This window comes from Stegastes partitus, unplaced genomic scaffold, assembly GCF_000690725.1.
Source record: "Stegastes partitus isolate 25-593 unplaced genomic scaffold, Stegastes_partitus-1.0.2 Scaffold913, whole genome shotgun sequence".
In the NCBI taxonomy this organism is placed as follows: Eukaryota; Metazoa; Chordata; class Actinopteri; family Pomacentridae; genus Stegastes; species Stegastes partitus.
The window spans coordinates 291,390-308,651 of NW_007578644.1; the positions used below are offsets into that span (position 1 = coordinate 291,390).

Sequence of the window (17,262 nt, forward strand, 5' to 3'; positions counted from 1 at the left end):
CTAAATGCACTTCAATACAAGATCAGGTTTAAATATATTAAGTTGAACTTTAACGTGCAGCTGTCAGTTGGAAATAAATCAGTAAAATATTATATATGAACATGTTTAACAGCTTTCTACCAGCGTTCCTGTCTTCACCATTTGCAGTAGCGGCGCTTTTTACCGTCATAATTTTTTATATTCCTCATTGTTATCCATTAAAATTCAATTCAATTTTATTTGTATAGCGTATATTTACAACAAGTCATCTCATAGCGCTTAACAAAGGCAGAAACACCCAACAATCCAAAACATTTGGATTCCCTACAAGCCTCAACAGTCTGCAACAGTGGAAAGGAACCGAAAAAAAAACCTCCGACAGAACCAGGCTCAGGGAGGGACGGCCATCTGCCTCGACCGGTTGGGTGGATGTGGGATCAATTATACAATTTAGTGTACAGTTAAACAAGTTATTATTGTCTAACCTGTTGACTGAAGCAGATGCTCACCATCGTTTCATTTAGTGCAGAAGAGTCCCGTGATGCTTTAAACGCCTCCTTTTAGTCTGAAGCAGAAAGCCTGAGTTGACAAAGAAAGTTTATTCCCACCTTCGTGATACCTGTGATCTCTGGTTTTAGTTTTTGTCGAGCCGGCTTACACAAAGGAAGCCTGGCTGTGTGAAACTTGCTTCGTACTGCAGCCGTGTGGTCTGGGGCTCCAGGCTGATCAGATGAGATGACCAGGAGCTGTGGGTCTGGAGCGACGACTCAAGCCCACCACGACTACACAAAGGCCACAACAGCCAGACGGCACACAAGCGCCGGGGGCCATAACAGTAGCTCATATGCAAATCAATATCTGTGGAATGTGCTGGAAAAACCAGTCAGATCCACAGACGTTTACCGTCACAGCCGCCAGGATTTAAAGGTTCAGAGGTCCTGTTTTATCGGCACGAGGAGCTTCACAAGATATTGGCAGCTGGTTTTGTTGTTAAACTCTTTATCAAGCATTTAAATGCCGTTTCCACACCTCTGCATCTTTACGTTTACTGCAGCTGAGTCAGTTTCCTCTTATTCTGCTGCGTCAACGCCACAGATCGTCCCGCTCACTTTAAAACGGCCCGGGACTGACTGAACTCGCGTAACTGCAGGTCAAAGTTTAACAAAGACGAACTTTGCTCTGCAGAAGCTGGAAACATTCCAGAATTAATTAGGGGCCTCAATTAAGCGAGTGAATATTCACAGAAGCCGGTGGAAGCGAGACCGAGCTCTGAGCTTCAATCCCGACTGTCGGTCCGGCTCAAGACGACGAGACTCTCAGAGTGAATTTTTGCTGACTTTAACAAGCAAGAAGCGTTTACGATGTTTATCAGGCAATAAATGTGTTGATCCATAAACGGTTAAAGGACGGAAGCAAAATTATATCACACAGGAATTATTTAACTTTTAGATGCAGATGGTGCAGCGTCAGTACAAGATGGAGGAGGAGGATTGTGAAATAGTTCCTGCTCTTGATTCAGGTGCATGAAGCCAAAAAGTTAACTAAACAGGTTGATAAAAAAAGTGAAGGAGTCTCTTAATGGACAAAAAGAGTCGAGTTAATCCATGTGCACAAGTTTAATTATTATCCCGTTTAAAAACAACATATGTTGAGCAAACTGTTGCACAATTAAAAGAATTTTAAAAATCACGGTAAAGCAAATCTCAGAACCAAACCGTTAAAGTGTGTTTTCCATCAGCTGTTCTACAAAGACCCGGAGGCTCTACGGAGACACAAAAGACCTCCTTTGTGTCTGTCGGCTCGACAAAACCTGAAACTCCAGCCGGAGACGATGCTTATCAGGACGTACCAACCTGCTTTACTTCACCAGACTCACCGAAAATAGGTCATCTGACGCAACGCTCGACTCTTCTTCTGTACAAACTAGACCAGCAGTGTGCCGCCTACTGTAATCATGTCATCATATAAAATCTAAAGAATTTACACTTTTATCAGCGTAAAAGGCGACACTGGTAGAAAACTGTCAGATGTGTAAGTTAATATATTTGTTTTCTTACTCTCAGAGTCGCTGCTTGTTATTTTAATAAAATCTCTGAAATCAGTCCTAAAGCGTCCTGGCAGCCGATGGAAAGGAGCTGAAACTGGCGTGATGTGCTCGTGTTTCCTCTTCCTGGTTAGAAGCCTGGCAGCAGAGTTCTGCACCGTCTGTAGTCTGTCCAGGGATCTCTGATTAAGACAAAGGCTGCTGCATTAACCCAGCCTTTAGTTTTGGTCAAAAAGAGTTAAGATGAGCTGTTATGAATCCCACAGCAAGGAAGGGACGGTGTAAATGTTTAGGGAACATCAGGAGAACATAAAAATAAACCAGAAACATACTGAAGTATTGTACGGATTCTTCCACATTTGGAATGTAAAGCAGTGACATTACATCGACTCTTTAATGAGTGGAAACGCTGATATGTGCAACGATAGGAGAACGTTCTCGACAGCAACATTCCCAAAACATCCCCAGAATATTTCAGACAAAACGTTTAATATGTGAAATTACAGAAACGTTTAATAAAAACACATTCAGTTTTCCGAGGCCTTGATAACATCTAGGAAATATTTTGTAATGTTGGTTTTCAGAACGTTCTTCTTTTGTTATCATGAAACGTAATCTGACAACGTCCTCCAAACATCCTCTGAATGTTAAAACGTTCTGTCTTTGTTCACTTTTAACCTCCACTGGAAGAATATTTGAAATGATAAATATCCTTAAAATGTTCTTTGAGCTTCAGAGTAAAATGTTTTCTTTAAAACGTTACTAGAACTTGTAGGTTTGTTGGACAACGTTGGGGGAACGTTCCCCGCATGCTGGGCAAATTTAGCCAAAATGTGCTGAAAAAATTCTGCAAATGTGAGAAAAAAAGGGAGTTCCACATGAAATAAAGAAATGTTTCACACGCGTTACATCAACAGTTTTTCATTCTAACTTTGACAATAAATCTTTTCACATCCTTGAATCTTTCACACAGGTTTTTATCTCCAGAGTTGGATTTACAGCTGCAGCTTTATTCTAACTGTGACTTTCGTCCTCTGTTCAGCTCCTCTGGGTTCTGCTGGCAGCCACCGTCATCGGCCTGCTGCTGCAGCGGCTGGCGGCCCGGCTGGGCGTCGTCACCGGGATGCATCTGGCCGAAGTCTGCAACCGGCAGTACCACACGGTGAGACGCCTGCTGCTCAGGACCTCACCTGTTTGGTCTGCTCTGTGCTGCACTGATTCTCCTGCAGGGGTTTCTCAGCTGCAGCGAAACTTAAACCAGAACCAGTTTCAGTTCACAGAAACTGATGATGAAGACATTAAATCAAACAAATGGCAGCTACAGAACATTTAAGCATAAATCATTCTTGTGTTGCTTCCTGAATACTTGCAGAGGAAAACCTTTAAATCATGTGACCGCTCGAGCTCTTCTGCTGCTGTCGGACACTTTTTAATATTTTGCATCCGATGTGAGAAACATAAGAGCTGCATGGATGCACCTGTTAACTTTCCTCTTTCATGGCTTTAGAGGACCTGATGGGACGGTTAGAGACGGTTTCTGATTGATCAATTTGATGTAAAGCTGAGAGCAAGTCACAGGAAACAGTGTTTTTGCTCAATAATAAACAAAATAAGGAAGAAAGGAGCTTTAACAGCTGCAGCTAGCTTCTGTTCAGCATCTCCCAAATCGGATTTACACATAAACGACACTAAACACGAGCAAAGAGGAAACATTAAAGGAATTTAAACCTATGGAAACTATACATGAGCCTCACCCTACCTGTGTTACTGTACAGGTATGTGAGCACACTGTGTTCCCAATCACATGTCTGTAGCGTGTTTTCTTTCAGTACGTTCTGCGTCGACTCTCACAAAGCGCCCACTGCTGCACGTCTTAGAAACAAACTGGACTTTGTTGTGCATTAAGCTTCGACCATCCTGCTTATCTGGCTTAAACGGATGTGAACAATCAAACCATAAACCTGAACCCAATCAGATATTAAGGCTGCAGGAGATGCAGAAAATTAATGGGAAGCGTTTTGTTGAGGTTCAGTTTAGAAGAAAATGTGACAGCTGAGCGACGAGCAGCTCAAAAACTGATCTAAAACGACTCTTTTCTCCGGCAGCTGCTGCAGCAGGAGATCGATAAAACGTCATTAGCACTGTGGAGGATTTAGCTTCTGTGCAGCAGAATAAAACTTTAAACATTTGGAGGACAGTGGAAAAATATAAAAACGCATTCTGCTGCTTTTTTTAGCGCGTTAGCTTCAAATCACACACTGCAGGTCAAATCATTTTAATCAGGTTTCCTTCTATCTCAGAAGATTCAACATTACGTTATACTGTTGGTAGTTTTTTTAAGTTCTAAAGTCTGTGGAAAATGGAAACTTTCTCAATGCATCAAATAATCTGGATGTTTTTGTAATTTCATCCTGGAGAAAAAAAAAACAAGACCTGAGAAGCCAATCTGGGGGTTTAATATCTCCAGAAACATAATTTGTGCTCCTGCCAGTGGGTCCACATCACCATCATGTCAAACAACTGTCCTCTGTGTCTCGTGGTCTGTCCAGGTTCCTCGTATCATCCTGTGGCTGATGGTTGAACTGGCCATCATCGGCTCAGACATGCAGGAAGTCATCGGCTGTGCCATCGCCTTCAGCCTGCTCTCCTCTGGCAGGTGACGTAGCGCAAACACCAGCTCAACACCTGCAGAATCATCGTTTAAAGTGTTTCATAGTTTGTGTGCTCCGCCTCAGGATCCCTCTGTGGGGAGGCGTCCTCATCACCATCGTCGACACATTCGTCTTCCTCTTCCTGGACAAGTACGGTAGGTTCTGTTGGATCTCGACACGCTGCAGCCGCATGTCAAAAACAAATCAAACCCGCTCGGGTCTTTGTCTGCAGGGTTGAGGAAGCTGGAGGCGTTTTTTGGTTTGCTCATCTCCATCATGGCCATTACATTTGGATATGAGGTACAGACATGGTTCCTTTCTGTCTCTCGCCTTGTTTTAACATCTTGAAACTCTCTCACATCGCTTTGTTTTGACATTTGCCACCTTTAAACATGTCCATAGTTGTAATGTATGAAATAGATGCATATTTAAAACAGTATCCGGGAAATTTTAGCTTCATTTAGCTCAAAAAAACTAAAAAAGTTGCTGGTCGATCCACTTTAGCACATTATTCTCAATGCCTTTTACAAATACTGCTATACATATCCATAGTTTATACAAAAATAAAAAGTATGAATGTTTAATGTAGTGTCTCTGAATTTTAGATTAATATGTCAAATGCATTTTTGTAGAAACTGCAGGTCGACCCACTTGTAGGACGATTTTAACAGTTAAAGAAAATGTGCTAAAAGTGGGTCGACTGGCAGTTTAAAAAAATATAAAAATCTCTGAAAGTATTTGATATATCGACTTAAAAGTTCACAAATACCTGTATACATGTCCATAGTTTATTCTAGCAAACCTTCAGGCAACTCAGAGATTGTTTAGCAGAATATAACAACAATAATAATAATAATAATAATAATAATAATAATACATTTTATTTATTTATAAAGCACTTTTCTGAATGCTCAAAGACACAGAAAGCAAAAATCATTGAGTGCATTTAAAAACAATCACACATTAAAAGCATTTTTGTGGAGGTGAGTGTTGGTGAGTGATGTGAAGGTGGATCAGTTCAGGCAGATGTTTGGTGGTCAGGAGTTCCAGAGGATGGGGGTGGCGACAGAGGAAGCTCTGCCTCCCCAGGTTTGGTGCTTGGTGTCAGGTAGGGTGGAGAAGAGGTGGGCATCAGAAGATCGGAGGTTGCGGAGGGCTTTGTGGGTGACGAGGAAGAGGATTTTACAATGGATTCGCTCCCTAATGGGGAGTCAGTGTAGGTTTTGGAGGATGGGGTGATGTGGTCGTGGGTGTGGGTGAGCAGGCGGGCGGCAGAGTTCTGGATATGTTGTAGTTTGTTGAGCTGTTTGGCGGGAAGGCCGTAGAAGATCCTATTGCAGTAATCGAGTCTGGAAGTGATAAAAGTATGGATCAGGGTTTCAGCGGTGGAGAAGGTGAGAGATGGGAGAGGTGGAAGAATGCAGGTTTTGGTGATGTGAGGTTCCAGATGATTCCGAGGTTGTGGACACGTGAGGACGGGTCGAGGGAAGTGCTGTCAGCCGTGAGGTTGAAACTGTTGGTAGTTGAGGTGAGGGGGTTTGGGGCCGACGATGAAGAGGTTGGCTTCCTCGCAGTTGAGTTGGAGGAAGTTAATGTTCATCCAGGATTTGATTTCAGTCGGGCAGTTGGTCAGGGTGGAGATGGTCGGGTCTAAAGATGGAATAATTTCAGATGGACCTTGAAACAACTGATAACATGTTATAATTAATTAAAGTCCAGCCAGAGCTGTATTTGGGAATAAACTGGTCAGACAACGACGGCGCTGCAGGATGAGTTGCACAAAAATTAGTTGAATTTTAAACAAAAATTTCTCAATTTTTGTTCATCTGCATCACTGAGGATTTTTCTTTTAAACACCGCAAATGTTTGCAGAAAATTTAAATGCAGTCCCTCCAGTAGCTGTTTTAACGTCGATCAGCTGATACTCCTGACGACCTCTGAGCAGCTGAAGGTCATCGAGCGACTTTATCTTCCTCCTAGTTCACATAAATGTGTACCGGTGCTTCAGAGTTAATGCACTTCTCCTCCCTGCAGTATGTGATGGTGGGTCCGGACCAGGCCCAGCTGCTGAAGGGGATGTTTGTTCCGTACTGCGAAGGCTGCGGTCCGGTCCAGCTGACTCAGGCCGTCGGCATCGTGGGCGCCGTCATCATGCCTCACAACATCTACCTGCACTCTGCTCTCGTCAAGGTCGGGCTCTGATCAAACTTTTTGCTCAGCTTTGTTAAAACCAGCTCATCAGTAAAATTTGTTCCCTCCAGTCTCGAGAAGTGGACCGGTCCAACAAGAAGGAGGTGAGAGAGGCCAACAAGTATTTCTTCGTGGAGTCGACCATCGCGCTGTTCGTCTCGTTCCTCATCAACGTGTTCGTGGTGGCCGTTTTCGCCGAAGCGTTTTACCAGCGAACCAACGCGGAGGTGGTCAGTATCTCTGCAGCTGCTCCCGTAACCAGAGATTCTTCTGGAAGTTTAACGTGAATTTTCTTTCTGGATTTCAGCACAGCGTCTGCAACGAGTCAGGAAGTCCTCATTCAAACATGTTTCCTGTGAACAATGAAACTCTGGAGGTGGACATCTACAAAGGGGTTCGTCTTAAACGTTTTAAAATGTTTGTTTTTTTGTTATTGCACAGAAAGTACGTCCAAAACTGTGCAGGTCCAGCTGCAGCTACGTTGTTGACAGATAGATAAAACAGATGAAGTTATAAAATAAGTCCAAACAATCCAAGTAAAGATGCTTTTTATATCCACAACACTTATTTAAACTCTGTCCAACGTCACGGAAATGATCCAGAGTTGAGTCACGTCTCAATAATCGCATTATTTCTGAATATTTCTTTTATAATCAACTAAAAACAAATACTTTAGAAGGATTAGTATGTTTGTGTGTATTCTGAGCTGTTTTTAGTTAAAAAAATTACATATTTTGTTAATTTTTGACATTTCTGAAAAGGTTTAAACGCGACTGGTGCAGAAAATGATTAACGTGAACACAAGATAAGATAAACTTTATTGATCCGTCACCGGGAAACGTTACAGAGTGATTGCAGGTCGTTTATTTTTATGGCCTGTCAACTCTTTGTGCTTTTTCTGTGGAAGCACCACGTGATGGTTTCTGGTGGACGTGATGCAGCCGGACACGTTGTCTTAACTTGATTTTATAACAACAATTAAAATGTCATCATCAGCAACAAGATTAATAATGACAACAATGGGACTGGACGTTGTGGTTTCTGATGGGTTGTTTTGTTCTTGTCGTCTCTGTAACAGGGGGTGGTTCTGGGCTGTTTCTTTGGCCCGGCAGCGCTCTACATCTGGGCTGTCGGGATCCTGGCAGCTGGTCAGAGCTCCACCATGACGGGAACCTACTCCGGCCAGTTTGTGATGGAGGTCAGTGGAGGAACATTTATATATGTACAGTATGCACCACCTGTGGGACGAGCAGTAGAAGTACCAGCCTCTTATCTCTCACATTGGTGTGTTTTCCTGCCTTCAGGGTTTCCTGAACCTGCGCTGGTCGCGTTTCGCCCGGGTCCTGTTGACCCGATCCCTCGCCATCACTCCCACCCTGCTGGTCGCCATCTTCCAGGACATCAACCGCCTGACGGGGATGAACGACTTCCTCAACGTGCTGCAGAGCATGCAGGTCTGACAGCTTCTCAAACACCCACCAGCATCCCTCCACCGTTCTTTATATCATCCTTTACGTCTGTTTGTCTTCTTTTCTTACAAGCTGCAAAACTGAAACACACGAGCAGGTAGGATTTGTTTCAGTGTTGGATCCACTTATAGCCGTGAAGGATCTGATCTTCTTACTTTACAATCACTGGAAGTTGGTTTTTTTTTGCTCTAAAAATGTTCGACATTGTGTTTCATGAGTTTAGCCTCCAGGAAAACAAATAAGTCTGAAGATCAGAGCAAGGCTGGATGTAGGAGTGTATTTTAAGTCCATTAAGTTTTCACAGTGGGGCCTTTATTTTAATATCGTACATCTAAACGGTTTTCATTTGTGGCACAGAGGTGTACTCACAGATAACATTATAAACCCGTCTGTGTGTGTATAATATGGGCTCTTTGAAAGTTAGGGGTAAGATGTCCCGTATTTCTATTATACAGTGCTGCCCGCTTTATCCCATTTATAATCATAAAGCATCAAACATTTCCTGTATAACCTGTTTGTTGTCATACAATAATGTCATATTGAAACTGCGTCTTGGTCCAAACACTTCTCTTCTTGTTTTTCTTCTTGATCTTCCTCAGCTGTGGTTTCTTTGCAGCAGTTTCACTACAGACGTCTGGTTCTCTGAGTCTCCTCCAGCAGACGATGCTGAGACGTGTCTGTGGTCTGAGCTTTGGGAAGCATTGATGTGGGCTTTCATCTGAGCAGCTTCTGCTTGTTGATGTTTTGAGGCTTTAATGAACTTCTTCGGTTCCTTTAGAGCGTTTGACGGTTTTTCAAATGCAGAATCTTTCTTTAGATTTTCTGAAACGACTGACCTTCATGTCTTAACGTAACGAAGGATCGTCACTTTCTCTCAACGCTACCAGATGATTGTCTCATGAAGCTGATTAAAATATTTCCAACATTGTGTGAAGTTGACATGAAGGCAAGCAGCAGCTTCTGTAACACATTTAAAACACTTTGTGGGTTTGTTTATGATTTTTTTCCCCTCGCTGCTTCTACCAACGTGTGTTATTTTTATAGTTTCATGTCTTCAGTTTTATTCTGCAGCGTAGGAAATAAAGAAAACTTTTGATTCCAGGCAAAATTCAAACCCTACATAATACTATTGATCAGCAACCCTTCAAGCGAGTAAAAGAAAACGTCTGAATCTGCATTTATTGAATTGATTTGCTTTGGATTTCACACAGTTTTCAGCGTCGTGAACTCTCCTCACAGTTTGTTCAAAGGTGATAAGTTCAAGGTCTGTGTGGAAAAATCCAACTTTAGCGCCTCCCAGTGGACAAAGCAGAGAAGAAGTGAGGTTTTAATAAACACATTCTCACTTCTCTTCTTCTTCTTCTTGTCGTCTCCCAGCTGCCGTTCGCCCTCATCCCCATCCTCACGTTCACCAGTTTACCGTCTCTCATGAACGAGTTCGCCAACGGGCTGTAAGTTCGCCTCCGATGCAGAAATCGTTCATTGTCGCTGTTTTCTCCTCTAAACACGTTCGTCTGTCTGCAGGGTCTATAAAGTCGGAGGAGGCCTGGTGATCCTGATCGTCTGTGCCATCAACATGTACTTTGTCGTCATCTACGTCACTACACTGAACAGCGTTTGGCTCTACGTGCTGGCGGCGATTCTCTCCATAGCTTACCTGACGTTTGTGGGATACCTGGTAGGTAGCAGCAGCTAAAACTCAACCAAAAACTTGTTCCAGCAACTTAAACGTCAACTACTGAGGCCTTTAACAGCCTGAACTGAACCACAGCTGTGTCAGAACTGCAAATCTCTGCTTTTGTCTTCTATAAAGTTTGTAAATTATATTACAGACAGTTGTTCCTGCAAATATCCCGTCGGCCCGTCGTTCCTCTTGTTTGAAGAAGTTGAGAAAAGTAAAAACCGCCGTCACATATCAGGTGGCGCAAAATCAAACTAAAAGAGGACATTTATGGACAAACGTACACTTTTATTATCTATTCACGTTCTCTGGCACATTTCTTCCAGGGTATTCAATTCAATTCAATTCAATTTTATTTGTATAGCGCATATTTACAACAACAAGTCATCTCATAGCGCTTCACAAAGGCAGAAACAGAAACACCCAACAATCCAAAACATCTGGATGGATGGGTAGAGAACACAAATACAAAAATTCAGAGTTGAGCAGAGATTTTAAAAAGTTTACGTAGTGACTCGATAATCTGACCCTTAACAATCCTAAATCTTGCTATCCGACAGGTTTTTAGGAAAAACCAACAGAACCCATAAAAACAGCCTTAACATAGCGACAGCCTTGGATTCTGACTCCAACATGACATTTAATGTCACCAATCAGGATAACGGCGTATTATCTGACTGAACAATCCCACAGATTGGCTACGTTCACACTGCAGGACTTGATGCTCAATGAGGATTTTTTTGTGACTTCCTTCACGTTTCCAGTTCAATGCGACTTGTATGTGATCTGCTGTGTGAACTTCATACGACCCAAAAGTGTCCCGCATGCGCAGAAGAGGACACGACGACATCACACACAGTGAGCGTGCTCAGTGTTTATGGAAGTAAACATGGATGGTAACGGTGGAGCGTATCTGCCACTCCCCCACCGCCACCGATGGTGGAAACAGAAGTGTGAGCGCTAACTAAACTAGCATCAGCAGCCAAGTACTGCCTGTGTGTTCTGGACACTTCCACCCCGTCAGAGCGCTGCCCCGGGGTGGAAGTGTCCCCCGACCGCACCGAATATATTTGGATATTCATCATTAATTGGGCCTGAATATCCAGAGAGCAGAAAGTTCTATTGGGACCAGAACTATTAGTTATTATAACAACTATGAACAATGAATATTAACAACAAATGAGCCTTCCAGCATCAAGCCCTCCTTGTATCTCGACCTCCGTCTTGACAATCCGACAGCCTTGATATCTGACATAAAAGAAGGTTTTACATTTAGTGTCGGATTATCGAGTCACGACTGTACATATATATATTTATATATGAACTTATAGGATCATTTGCAGTAACAGTGATGTTATGGTTAGAAATCTTTAATGTTCTTCACAGCTTTCCAATAAAACATCCTGTTCAGCTTGACGAAGTCCGTCGTACATTGATGTGCGTAACGGCTTCTCTTATGTGAGCTGGTACAGAGTCTGATGAAGAAAACCCGACAAACGACGGACAGTTTATGATTATTGAGGTTTCAGGTTTTGTCAAGACGTCAATCTAACACAAAGAAAACCAGGTTACATTGAACATGCTTCATCGTGCAGACCTCTGTAGGTCCTGTCAAGCTACTTTAGATGGAATAGAAAGCATCCGTAAACTCTCATCTTCATTTTCTGTGGTCTTGTTTTTTTAGGTTTTTAAATTAAATGTAAGTCTTTATTTTTTCTTCTTAGAGTTAGGACACATCGACGTGTCCTGAAGCCACTCTAGTCTGTTTAAATACTTTCTGAAACAACTTTGGAAATCTGACTTTGCAAAAAAAAACCAAGTTCAGAGTTTGATGCACCACCTTTTAGCTCCATCTGATGAATGTTTGAATCTGTGTGCTGCAGGCCTGGCTGTGTCTGATCGCTCTGGGAGTTTCTTTCTTGGATCCGTCCAGCAGAAGAGGACACGACACGACCATCCTGATCGAGCCGCAGCCAGAGTTCGACTCCTGAACGTGTGTTTTTAACGGACCTTAAAGGTGCAGCAGCATTCACTTTATTTATACTAGAAGCTGTTAACTTTCACGTGAAGCCTTGTGTTTGGATGGTGCTACAGACATTTGTAGTTGTTTTTATTCTAAGCTGACAGACTGACGGATGTGAATGAAGCTTTTACAACGACGATAAAACCGTCTGAAGCCTTTTTGAGGAATAAACACATTTTGAAACTCACACAGTCCTAATAAAGCAGTTTTTGATTTGAAATTACTCCCAAACAACCTTAACCATAACACATCTGAGTATTAAATGTTTTAGTCACGTTTATAGTTTTAACTCGATGTTCGGTGACCTCGAGTTCTGTGAAAGGCGCCTTTAAGTAAAATATATTATTATTATTAGCTCTGACAGTAGCGCTGGTTTTATTTTTACATCCAAATATGAGAAATTTGCCTCAAGGAGCTTCACCGACTGTACAAGATCCACGGTTTGGATTAAAAAAAAAAAAAAAAAGCAAGTCACCTCTGGAAGAGCAGCGAAGGAGGAAGAGAACAGATTTGCACTATAAAGAATTCCAATGTGATGAAATTAGAACCGTAAACATCCTCTTGTCTCTGAAACAGCTCTGAGGTGTCGAGACATAAACTCAGCAAAAGATCCTTGAAGTCCTGGAACCTGCACGGTGGAGCCTCCTCAGGTTCTCCATCAGATTAAGATTCAGGGAAACTTGGAGGCAAACGACGCCTGTGAACTCTTTGTCATGTTCCTCAAACCACTCCTGCACAACGTCTGCAGCATGGCAGGAAGCTTTATCCTCCCGAAAGAGGAAATCAGGGAATACCGTCACCGTGGAGGGATGGATGTTCTCTGGTACGTCTCAGAGTTACATCCACGTGAATGCAAAGCATCACATTGCCTCCGCCGGCGGCCCGCTTGCTTCCCATAGACGGGTCAAATTAGTTTATAAAACACATTTAAAACAAACCAAAGTGCTGTACAGTTAAACGCAGCAACACATTAGACAGAAACACAATGACTGAAAGGTCAATCGGACTGAAAACGTAATAAAATAAAAGCTTCAACTCAGTAAAACTGCTTCCAACACGTGTTGTTCATGTGATGCCTGATATGTTCTACTAGTAGAAAAGTGACAGCGTGATTAATGTCATTCACTTCATCTGTTAGTCGTCTTTAAAGGCTGTGTAGCTCCAGCGCACTGCAGAAGAACTCGGCTCCAGTTTCCAGGAAGTTTGTTTCAAATATGTGAAGCATTCAAACTCAGCGCTGATTCTCCATGTTTGAGTTTTGAGTCCAAGTCCTGAGCGCTCTGGAGGATGTGTTTCACAAACCGACTGTAGTATTTTAAGATAAACCCTTTTTCAATACAGTCTGAGGCCTTTCTGAAGGAATAACTCCCTGCACTGGTTTGCAGCTCCTGTTCCGGCCACAGGGAGGCGCTGCAGGCTGCAGGCAGAGGCTCCTGGGATACAGTAAACATCAGCTTACAACACATTAAAGGACACACTGTGTTACATCATGTGTGTTGTTTCAGGAGCTGCATTACTGTGTGAAACAAGCCGAATATGAAGGATGTGACTGTAGTCTGCGTTCAGACGGACCTCCAGTCTGCAGAGCTGCGAGTGTTGTGCAACCAGAGCCAACGCTTCTGGGTTGTTCAAATTCCAGTTCCTGAAGTGCCTTTTGCAAGTCGAGGAGAGGCGGATGGACAGGTTTTTCTTTGCATTGTGGCGGGGAACTTTTTTTTTTTCCTCCCCTCTCTCTCTCTCTCTCTCTCTCTTGCTCTCTGCCTGTCATGGAGGCCGAGTTATGTAAGAGGGGAGAGTCTTACCACCGCCCCTCTCTGTTTTTGTTTTTCTCAATGAGCCAATGTCTCCCTGCCGAGGCCTCACAGCCTGTCCAGTAGGCCCCTTTCCTGGAAACAGAGCCTAGCAGAGGCCACTCAGGGGCAGGCCCGCGAGCTGCAGGAGGAGGTGGAGGAGGAGGTGGAGGAGGAGGTGGAGGCGGGGGGGGCTCTTCCAGCAAATCACATGATTGTAGACCCTCCAGTCGCAGCCCTACATCAGGCTCAGATGCACATTTCAGCAGCCAGTTTGTCATCAGCATGACTGGATGCAGCTAATGCATGGCAGAGTGCATGAGGCTGTAAGTAGACGCTCCCAGGTGTGAAATGTAGAAGTAGAACCACAAACCTGATGGACAGAGTGAGTGTGTGTGTGAGTGTGTGTGTGTGTGTGTGTGTGTGTGTGTGTGTCACCATTAATGTCAACATATGACTTGATGGATGGTTTTCTGTGGGATTCTGTCACATGTTGATACCTGATCAGTGGAATAGAAAGAGCTGCTTGGCCTCTGTGTCCTTGACGTGTTTTAAATTAGATCACAACGAGCTGATCCAAGCTTTTTTATTTTGTATTTTCGACGTGTATTTGTCCGTCCACATGTTTTAATTAGAGGTTAAAAGTTGCAGACCTTTTTTTTTCTTCTCGTCTCAGCAGAACTCACCGTCCTGTTTTATTGCTGTGGTTCACTACAATCGATCCAAGCTTGTGTTTTGTATCTGAACAATGCATTATTCTGTATATTTGCTGTTATGTTCCAATTAGAGGTGAAAAGATGCAGATGTTTTGGGATCTTGTTCTTGTTTTATTTCTGTTGTTTCCACAGCAAACTGGTTTCAGGTTTTATTTTGTATTTTAACAGCATGTTTGTACCGTTATATTTGCCGTTATGTATTAATTAGTCGCTGATTTATTCCCTTCAGAAGATCTTCTTGTTACAGTAAGAATGGCTGTTTTGTTGTTGTTGTGGCTCCACAGCAAACTGATCCGAGCTTTTATTTTGTATGTTAACAATGCATTTGTACCATGTATTTGCTATTATGTTTTAATTAGAAGATGCTGATTTATTTCCTGCAAAAAGACATCTAATGTTGTATCATCGTGGCTCACCAGAACCGACTGACTTTATGACTTGCAATTATAAAAATAAAATCTTTAAATGCATTGTTGAATTGTAAACAAACGGCTCCTCTGAACAAACACAATAAACCACAACATGGAATTACAAGCGCCGAATGTCACCATTATTAAAATAATCATGTTTGTTTGTTAGTTTCACGTCTTTTTTTTGTGATTTATCTCTTCGTTGACTGACGGATGATGGATGTAGTTTTAATGTTTGAAGTCACGTGTTTTTTTTTTTTTTAGGCAGATTTTCTCGGGGGTACAAAGGCCGAAACCCCCCGAGCCAAACCCTGGGCCTCCTTAACAGCAGCTGACCCCTCTACTCTCGCTTATGTGTCTCCTCAGAGGAATGCGACGCTGCCAGAAGAAGAAGGGGGCACCAGAAAGCAGGCAAAGATAATGAATTTCTACATGATTTAGTAAACAGTGGCTTGAAACCGCATGACATTTTCCAGCTGTGCGGTCCATATACTTACCCTGTATATATTTTTACACCGATCTGTCAGTGCTGCCTTAAAATGTCCGACAGCAGGAATGCAAACAGCGAGGCCATTCTTGTTTATGTCTTGCATTGTGGCCACTGTGGGCAAAAGGCTGAGCTTGTGGACCCACATGTGTTTGGAACGGACTGTGCGCGTAGTTATTCTGTTATTAACAAGTATATTTTTTATGGTTTTTATTCTCTTTTCTTCACTTTATCAGTCACATGGGTGCAGGTTGTGTTGTAGCCTGCATGATTTATATGTGTGCTTGAATACAGCAAACACCTACTGCTGCTTCATTTCACACCTTAGCTGCTAACTGTGCGCTGCAGGGCTACAGGGGAGCACTTAGATTTAACTAAGGAGGCTCTGCAGAACCTCCATGGTGCAAATGTAAATATAAGAGGGAACCACTGGTTAACCAAGGCTGCCTAACATCATGTCGAACCCACTTTTGTTTGTTTGAGCAAATGTGTTTTAGCTGCAGCTGCTCGGAAAATCCGTATATGATTTGTCTGCAGCTTCTGTGCAGCTTATTTGAACTAAAAACAGAATCAACCACAGCTGTTTGTGTAATTTTTATTTCTTTTGTAGGTTAAAAACTAGATTTAGATGCAAACAAACTTTTATTAAATGTTGTGTCTTCATTTTTCTATGATGCAACCGTCATGTAATGTTTATGACCGGCAGCCTGTGCTGAAGCTCAGCAGAGGCTGGTTGTTGCACAAACGTTCTGCGATTGCCATAACGCAGCGGTTCCCAGAGCTGAAGCCTCCCTCATCCTCCACCCAAGCAGCTTTTTCTTTTTTTTTCGTCTCCCCCCCCCCATTTTTTTTTTCATGCAAAACAAGTTACAGATTCATTTTTTACTATTGTGTCAATAAAAGGAAGCAAAACTAGAGAGAAAATGAAAGGAGCCTGGGTCACTGGTTTCAGTCTGCCCTCAGTTACCTCCATACATGAAGCTCTGTTATCTGCGTAACGTCAAAGCTGCCGGCGAAGGCAGCGAGATGAAGAAAAACTGGAAATCTCCTCTTACGTGAAGTATATGTACAGTGTTTTTTAAAGGTATAGGTGTGGATTTCAGGGGGGAGACAGAGGATACGCCCCTTACAATGTGTTGAATATGCTATTAGACTGTAAAAAAAGAACATTTCCACCTTAAACTGATGCAGAAAATGAACAAAACTGTACAGAAAGATTCACCAAAATGCAAAAAAATGAAGTGTTTGATGCTAAAAATGTTGTGGGTGACCACACACAAAGATAAATCTACACACACAACTAAAGTTATTGACAAGTGTAACATTACACAACAGCTATGGTTTATTTAGATTTCTGGAAGGGGATACAGATGACACTTGACCTTCAATGTTAAGAGCATTTGCCCTCCCAGAACAGCACAGGACTTTTATTTTTAAAACAACAACAAATCTTTATGTGTGTCGACTCAGCAGAGATAATAACAAAAGAGAATCAGAAGAACTATCTGTAGGAATATAGAATGACCAAGAGCCTTGCTGCATTTTATGATATTTTTATTACCACCTGATGTCTGAATTTAGTGTTTTTATTCACACAAATGCTCAAAGTGATGCAGAAAAGGCAGAAATCGATGCATAAAAATCCCCAGATTGCAACAGATTAGGTGTTTGCAGAAGCTAGTGAAGAAATGAAAGTGTTTGATGCTCAGAAATGTGTAGGCGGGAACACCAAGAGCCTCCACTTAAAGTTCAAATACAACCTCCTGTGATGTTTAGCCTGTATGTGATCAATAAAGTCACTTCAAGCCATTTGAAGTAGAAA

General features: G+C 42.5%; 1 protein-coding gene across 2 annotated transcripts in view; it reads left to right on the plus strand.

Annotated features, from left to right (window-relative positions):
- Positions 1 to 12,224, plus strand: part of LOC103366157 (natural resistance-associated macrophage protein 2-like) — a 19,301-nt gene extending 7,077 nt beyond the window's left edge. For both annotated transcript variants that reach the window (XM_008293804.1, XM_008293805.1), the window contains exons 5-16: positions 3,066 to 3,185; positions 4,573 to 4,679; positions 4,759 to 4,829; positions 4,907 to 4,974; positions 6,709 to 6,864; positions 6,936 to 7,094; positions 7,172 to 7,258; positions 7,943 to 8,062; positions 8,169 to 8,318; positions 9,711 to 9,784; positions 9,858 to 10,011; positions 11,898 to 12,224. In XM_008293804.1, the coding sequence (XP_008292026.1) occupies positions 3,066 to 3,185; positions 4,573 to 4,679; positions 4,759 to 4,829; positions 4,907 to 4,974; positions 6,709 to 6,864; positions 6,936 to 7,094; positions 7,172 to 7,258; positions 7,943 to 8,062; positions 8,169 to 8,318; positions 9,711 to 9,784; positions 9,858 to 10,011; positions 11,898 to 12,005 (1,374 nt within the window). In that variant the 3' untranslated portion in view covers positions 12,006 to 12,224. The remainder of the gene's footprint in view (positions 1 to 3,065; positions 3,186 to 4,572; positions 4,680 to 4,758; positions 4,830 to 4,906; positions 4,975 to 6,708; positions 6,865 to 6,935; positions 7,095 to 7,171; positions 7,259 to 7,942; positions 8,063 to 8,168; positions 8,319 to 9,710; positions 9,785 to 9,857; positions 10,012 to 11,897) is intronic.
- The last annotated feature ends 5,038 nt before the right edge of the window (positions 12,225 to 17,262 follow it).